The sequence below is a fragment of the Adiantum capillus-veneris genome, chromosome 23 (genome assembly GCF_014529385.1).
Source record: "Adiantum capillus-veneris isolate H3 chromosome 23, ASM1452938v2, whole genome shotgun sequence".
In the NCBI taxonomy this organism is placed as follows: Eukaryota; Viridiplantae; Streptophyta; class Polypodiopsida; order Polypodiales; family Pteridaceae; genus Adiantum; species Adiantum capillus-veneris.
The window spans coordinates 34,240,475-34,248,415 of NC_140953.1; the positions used below are offsets into that span (position 1 = coordinate 34,240,475).

The following is a 7,941-nucleotide window of genomic DNA, read 5'->3' on the forward strand; positions in this document are numbered from 1 at the left end:
ACGTGATGAGACTCCTAACATTTCACCTCCCACATTAATAAATCGTTGTTACCACATTAATAAACCGGGTTTGAGCACTCAAGAGCTGATAACGGTGGATTTTCGACCTGCTGGTTGCAGCGCACAGTATAGCAAGAAACATGCGTATGCAAAGAGGGGCCCTCCTCCTTTGCCCTTTAACGGGAGTATGGAGGAGGGCTCTAATAAATTGGCTTGTTAAAGAGGCCTTCTATTGTTGGGGACAATGGATGAGAGCGAGGTGTGTGTGGGAATGCAGGCTAGAAAGGAACAAATGAGGTTTGTCACTTCTGATCTCACGTTTAATACAAAATGGGTCGTTTATTTGTTCCGAGAAGTACCTACACCAACCTGTGATGTCTCAATTTCTTAATAAAAACTCTTTACCACCTTCTTGATCCTACCGCCCACCGATCCCTCGCTCAGCGCCTCTCTTCTCTCTCTTCATCCCTTTTCTACGCTGCTGCAGTGTATGTAGGCAACGGTTCACCTCCTGCTTTATGTGTAGCAGCGGTAGCTCACACCCGTATTTTTGCGCGCACAACTGCACCGAGCTTTCATTTTCTTCACTCCTCCCCCCATCGCCTCCTCCTACTCTACCTCTTGCCTTCCACAGACCTCTCTCTTCTTAGGGCTATGGAGGCCCGCAGAGGGCTCATGCTCCCCCTCCAGAGTGAACCCCGCCTCGCCCACATGCTCCCTCTCCAAGACGACTCTTTCATTCACAGAGCTCCGCCCCTCAAGGACGAAGCTTCCATCGCCAAATCCCCCTTACCCATCAAAGAAGCCCACTACCGCGGAGTCCGCAAGCGGCCCTGGGGCCGCTTTGCCGCAGAGATCCGCGACCCCTGGAAGAAGACCCGGGTTTGGCTTGGCACCTTTGACACTGCTGAAGAAGCTGCCTTGGCATACGACAAAGCTGCCAGATCCTTGAGAGGCTCCAAGGCCAAGACCAATTTCTCCTCTCATGACGATGAGCATGATGCAAACCCTCTTCTATCCGCCCAGCGCCTCAGCCCTGGCTATGGTGGCGTGGAGGATGAGAAGGGCTCCCCTCCCTTGAATGTGCCACCTTTCCATCATCTTCTTCACAATCAGCACAGCTCTGGTACTGATGAAGAGAATGTGACAGCAAACATGCGCCGTCTTCAACATCATCATCATCATCATCATCGTCGTGGTGCCTTTGATGATGACAAGGTGTCTCCATTTCTGAGTGTGCCTTCATATCGTCCTTTTCTTCAACATCACCATAGCTCTGGTGCAGATGATCAGAAGCCACTGCCGTCGTCAATTCATTACCTAATGCTTCAACAGCAGGGCTCGTCCGAGAAGTTAGCATCGTCAAACTCGTTTCGACAAAACTTTCAGCCTTTGCAGCAGCATAGCACGAAATGGCATGGCTATGGAGTTGGGCCTCTCCCCATGGAGATGATGGGGAAGCCTGCGAGCTTTCCATTGCAGCAGATGGCAGCCGATTGCATTGATTTGGGGCTTACCAATAGAGCTTTGGATCTGCAACTGGGTGCGAGTGAGCTGGCGTCTGCAATGCCGGCAGCTTCGTGCGTGCCCAACTTTCATGGAAATCTTGGTGCGGAAAGCAGCAGTGGGCCGCTTCTCTTGTTTCCGAACAAGAGGTTGAGAGCAGAAGAAGCGGAGAAGGTTGGGATGCGTGAAGAGAGGAGGTCATGGATAAGTGGGTTTAACGCTAACTCTGGTTACTTGTATTCTAACCAGAGTCAGCAGGAAGGGTCAGATTGTGATTCGTCGTCTTCAACATCGTCTGTGATAAATCCGGTGCCCGTGCCTATGGCCATGTCCATGTCGAAGCCAGCCATTTCTGCTGCTATCCCTTGCTCTAAGGCACCTTTTGATCTGAACGTTCCCCCTTGTACAGAAGAAGAGCTTGCCTTAACGCTATGAGTAATTAACAGCTTCCAACCTTATTCTAATTAACCTTAGGTTAATGTAACTAAAGCTTTGAGCTGCCAAAGGCATTTCTCAAGTAAAATTGTAAATGTTGAATGTCTTGAGTCCTAGGAAGAGACGAACCATTTTCTTCAATTTGCTAACTGTGGAAGTATGTCTCACCCTCAATTTCTAGATATGGAGGGTTCATGTGACCTATGGAGGGTTGGAAGTTCGAACTGTGGGGGCGGTTTTCCGGGTGCTCAGAGAATGCAGGGTTGCGCCTTTTTTTGTTTTGGCCCCTTTGCAAATTGTAATGAGCGTTTTGATGACAAAATGCATGGCACATGATGGCAGCTTCTACTTCGCAAATTGTCCAGACCCGGCAGGGTCCACATGCTTCCGTTGAGGTCGTGGAAACGACCCCTAGTTTCTGAGTCCCAAGTATGCATGGACGTGTCCCCACGCTGGCACGGTGTTAATACGTGGGCCTTGAAGAAATGAATGCCCGAGTAGAGTACTCTCTCTTTCTCTCTCTCTTTTGCGTTTTGACAGTTGAACTTGACACACGTCCGTCGTCACACGCACGCACTGTAGTCTGTACACTACTACACAGTGTCGCACACGACAGGGCCCAGGGGCCAGCACGCACCGCACCGGGCGATACTCGAGACCGGGCCACCACAAACAAACAGCCGCCCATGTCATACGTGCTTTAGACTGATTGCCTTGCTCCAGGTAGACATGACCTGCTGGTGATGGTTGATTATAAGGTGGTGGTCCCACCATAACAGGGAGGAGAATTATGGTAGAAAATTTCATCAACAGAATGGAGATTATTACAATGGAAAGGCTGGTGACCCCTTTGCTCGCAAGCGTGCCAAGGTTGCAACGGGATGTTTGCACTCTCGCCAAGCACAAAGGAGGGTTGGGCATCCAAGATCTCAATCTAATAGCAAATAAGATCCCGGGTCAAGTTGTTGGTGCCAGCTTTCCAGCAATCGGAGGAAGAATGGGCAAGACTTTTACTCCTTAAGTCTCAACACTTCAGGTTGGCGGATGCCAAGGGATGGTCGCATCTCCCCTTCGGTTATATTTTTTTGGAAAAAACAGTCCTCTTAGTCGGTTCAGATCTGTTGAGATCTATATTCCATGCTTGGAACAGGCATAAGAGCAAGCTTGCTCTTAACTCTCTTTCCAAACATAGGTACTCGCTTCCCCCCCATGATTCTATCTGGTGGCCATGCATGGAACTTACCTCTGTCAATCAGCAGGAGTAAAGGAAAGCTCTCATCCTCCACAAAAAAAAGAAGTTATAAGACATTGTCTCAACTACGAGATCCTGAGGCTCGGCATTGGCTTTCAAACACTACCTTGTCTCTCAAGTACAAAGTTCAACCCTCGGATTTCTAGTTAATCAGAACCATGATTAACTTATTCCTAGCAGAGCCCACTTGGACCCTTCAAACATCCTCTCCCTTGGATCTCAGAGCCTTCATATGGTCGGGTAGGTTCAAATTACGAAATCCCTCTTGGAATGCTTCCCCTATGAATCCTTCTTCATCTAACTCTTAATAAGCGGTGGAAGGTCAATTACTCCCCCAAACAATGGGATTTCAAGTTCACCAACATTTGGTCTCCTGCTATAGAACCTAAGAAATCTGTTCTTCTCTGGCTTCTGCTTCATAAGGCTCTATGGATTGGGAAGAGAATGCTCCAAACTAATCTAAGAACATGTCTTTGTTGTAGATGTAATAAATCTGTGGAGGACATGGGCCATTTGTTTTTAGTCTGTCCCTCTAAATAAAAGGGTACTTGTCCCACTGGCCAAGTCTCTGGGTTTTGCTCCATCATGGGTTGATACTAGGTGATTATGTTGGGATCATTAGTGTATGTTGGAACAAAGCAATTGTAGAATTTCTTTGGATGGTCTAGTGGCTACGAAACTGTATTTTGTTTGAAAAATCCTACGAGACTCCTAGTTTGAAAACCCTTTTCTCATCTCCTAATGTGCAGGACATGAAGATGGCAAATGATCAGGTGATCCTCTATAGAACGATGAAGGATATTTTTAAGGATTCCCAAAACTTGTAACCAGCTCAAGGCGGGTACCTCAAGTTGAATCTTTTTTGAAGACAAAGAGCTCACCAGAGACGAGTGGGAGAAGAAACTGGACATTGAGATTAGCCGATCAGGAGTCTCGGATCCGGGTTGGTAACTTTTTCTTGGAGAGGCTTCAAGCAGAGATTGATGAGGTGGATGGTTAGAGGGCATGTGACATGGGACCTAGTCTCTTTTTGTTCAGGAGTAGTCTCCTTTTGGGTATGGTTAATTGTAATCCGGATCTAAAGGACCTAAAGACTTCAATGATGTATGTCAGGTTGTCTGTAACTTTTTTGCTTATCTGATACAATCTCTTTGCGCTTATGTGTGAGTCTTCACTTTTCCCTCCCGCATGCATCCTTTGTACAGGGTGTCCTCATCCAAGAGCGTGGAGCTCAAGAAATTGGTTTTGCTTTGGCTTATCTTTGCATCAAGCCATCTGAATAGGGGCCAAAGCTCTCAAGTCTTCTAGTGGGACAGGGATATGCCAAAGATATTTGGTCATTCAAACATTGTTTTGTCAAAGCTACAAGAAAACCATGTGAGTTTAAATGAGGAAATGACACAGAACTACCTGCCATATATTTTGTTGGAGTCATACCAAAGTGCCATACCAAAATATGGATAGACTCTGTCCAAAATATGGATAGTCATGAAAGCGGTCTTAGCCCATACCTCTTGATCACATCTTTGTATTAGCAATCATACATGTGGCAATATGCGACACAATTCCTTTTCATTATGAAAGCTCTCAAGTTGTGCAAGGCAAGCCATGATCCATGATGTGATATTGATTGTATCTATCTCTATGGTCATCGTGCTTTTATAGTCCACGAGTCTTGAGATCACGAAATTCCCAATGGCTATGATATGATTATCTCTCATGGTCTTTGCATCTTTCGTAGCATCTCACAATCTGATCATGTCATCCTTAACCTCTATCGTGTTGATCATGTCTATTCTACCACTTCTACCCTCGTCAAAAATTTGCGTTCACTTTTTCTATTTTGCGTAGAAAGCCCATCAAGAACTTGACATGCTTTTGTAACATACTTCATAGTCCTTTAGTAGTCTTATCGTGAATTCTCACATGAAGGTCTTGTGGAATGTCTCAGGTCTTCAAGGTGCAAGCATATGCGATTGCACTTGGTAAAAGGCCTTCCCTTTTCATTAGGTAAAAACAACCCTGAGTTTCTTTGCCACTACCATGTTTTGCATATCTTGTAATGAGTGCTCCCTTCAATGCATTTCAAAACCCGGCATTTTGCATAGAAAGCTCATCAAGAACTTGATGTGCCTTCATAAGGGTACCCAAAGCTTCCTTGCCATGAGCAAGTTGAGCATATCTTTGTTATTGTTGTTCTTGGGTCCTAGCTTGTCGATTTTGATTAGACCTCCATGAATTGTGGAGAGTGGAGTTGGTGAGCAGCTAAGGGTCCGATTAGAACCTCCTCCAGAAGAATCGAGAACTACATCTCTGTCGTCTGCAAGCCTTGGGTCGCCTCATCCTTCTTCTCCTCGTTCACTTGCAAAAATGCTCCAACGATCGTCCTTGTAGCTAAGGGGTCATCTTTAGGCCACACCTACTCAAGAGAACCCTTTGTTATGATGACCTTGGAGAGGCTCCATCGGCACAGCCATGGAATCATTTGGCAACAAGTTGAAACAATTGGCCGTCTATAGATTGTTGATGTGACACTAGATGTCTATGGCATTGTACGCCTGCATATGGAGACAAATAGCTACGTGTTAGGATTGATCGAACGGACGTCCACTTGGTCGGACACGTAGACGGACATCACATTTGTAGTTTATTATTTTACCAGTGTAGTGATACTCTGTGCAGTCGATTCCTTAAGTTGTGTGAACTAGCCACCCGCCATTTAGAAAGCCTTAGGTATAAATGTCAATAACTTCAATGTGAAAGCACCTTATCTTTAGAGAATAAGGAGCTCTGAAAACGTACGCTCAAAGTACTAAGTTTTCCCAATTTGTAATCAACTTTTCTAACAATTGGGTAATCAATTTTCAATTTTGAAACTTGCATTCTCTTCCTTTTTGTTTGCTTTTTCTATCAAGTGTAAGTATTGTCAGTTTTTTTTGTGGTTCGCGACTACGCGTTTGTGAGCCTTAATTGGAGATTTGAGTGCTTAAATCACTGTTTTTAATCGTTTTGACCATAGGAGAGTGTTCTTCTTAGACCATAGGGCGACCTTTCTGTACGGATCTGTTGTATTGTTCAAGAGTTTTTTCATGATGGATCGTGATTTTGGTACCTTATCGGATTGCGACCAAACTTGGTAGGATAGAGTCCCTAAGTGTCCTATACCTCCTTCTAAAGTTCCGTTGCATTTCGAGTCCATTCGAATGTCGAAATGGCGTGATGACTTAGAGTTGTGAAAAAAGACACAATGAGGTTTTCTTGATCATTGAGTGTTGGTTTGCTTGTGGAGTTAGTGTGTTTGCTTCTTAAGGTTCACTTCTTGAGATTGACGATCTCAAAGAGTCTCCGTGCTCCATTCGAGTACTTCCCTGAGTATTCACATTATCTTAGTGCCAGATTGCTATGCTGCAGATGCTCGTCGGTTAACATTGGCGTCGTTGTCGGGGATATGATCCTTAGATGGTGAGTGACCTAGTGTGTATTTAGAGCATCGTTGGAGGATTTGGGTTCGAAATGTGACCCAGGTAGACGCGAGGCCTCTGGATGTGAGAGGTGTGAAAGAGAGAGAACGATAACAACATATGTAAATGGCTATCGTAATCATCGTAATCTTCAATCAATTAAGTCAAGTCTTAAGTACAACTTAATCCTTAGCCAAGGTGGACTGTTAACATCACCGTCACTTGGATCATCTGATCACTAGAAGTTAAAGCTCCCGTTTTACAAGATTAATCAGGCCGTTAACGACACCGGGGCTTAATAAGATGATTAATCAATCTTCGGACTAATATCGGTGATGGATTTTTGCCTGTCACTTTATTGACTTCAACTGCCTCTTGGATTCTGCTAACTTTAATTTTGCTCACTGCCTCAATCTTCATGCTTCAATTATGGTCAAAGGTTTTGCAGCTTTCTGCTCTGTGTTCTTTGCACTACCTTAACTGTCACTCACAAGCTTTGACTTTCTCCTCTAATCGACTTTACTCCGATTTCCTTCAAGCTCTGTATGCCCTTGGTGATTTTTCTTACCGAGCTCGATGGAGAGACATCTCCATACTTTTCTTGCGAGAGAGAGAGAGAGAGAGAGAGTTTCACTTACTTTCCTCCTTGAGGTCGAGAAGGAGAGATTGAGTCTTGCTTACTCATGCAATCCTTTTTTTTCATGCTTCATCCCTTGAAATAGAAAGAGCGGCGAGCTTTTCCCCGAGAGAAAGAGAGATTGAGAGAGAGGAAATAGAGCGAGAGAAAGAGTGACTTCTTCCTTGCCCCCCTCTTCTCAAGCTTAACCTCCTTTCTCCTTCTCGATGCAATCCCTTCTCCCTTCTTCTTCCTCTGTCCGAGCTCTCCCACTCGAGAGCCTTCCCCTCATTTCTCCTCATGCACCTCCTCTGTTGGTTGTCTTCCTCCCTTTGTCTCCTCGCTTGTTCGCCAGAGCGGGAGAGAGAGATTGAGAGAGAGGAAATCTCCGTGCTTACTTCCGAGAGTGAGTGAGATTAAACCTCGAATACCCTTATTCTCCTTGTCTCCTTGCTTGTTTGAGAGCGGGAGATAGACCCGAGAAAGAGTCCTCCTTTTTCTCCTGCAAATTCCTCACGTTTTTTCCTCTCATGCAAAGTCTTCAAACCCCTTCTTCCTTTTATGCCTCGCTATGCTCTCCAATTCTTTTAAAATAAACTCCTCCATGCAGTCACGGCGCCGTGACTGGCGTGGCGTGGGAGCGCATGCGATGATGTGGCAGTGAAGGCGGC

The 7,941-nt window shown here is 45.4% G+C and overlaps 1 protein-coding gene across 1 annotated transcript; it reads left to right on the plus strand.

Annotated features, from left to right (window-relative positions):
- The first annotated feature begins 412 nt into the window (after positions 1–412).
- LOC147427621 (uncharacterized) lies at positions 413–4,351 on the plus strand. Its single transcript, XM_086497012.1, has 2 exons — positions 413–3,433; positions 3,943–4,351. Exon 1 carries the CDS (start codon positions 655–657, stop codon positions 1,939–1,941), a length of 1,287 nt encoding a protein of 428 aa, XP_086353138.1. The 5' UTR covers positions 413–654; the 3' UTR covers positions 1,942–3,433; positions 3,943–4,351.
- The last annotated feature ends 3,590 nt before the right edge of the window (positions 4,352–7,941 follow it).

Excerpts from the sequence above, each read along its gene's own strand:
- LOC147427621 (XM_086497012.1), top strand. The coding sequence starts at position 655 with ATGGAGGCCCGCAGAGGGCTCATGCTCCCCCTCCAGAGTGAACCCCGC.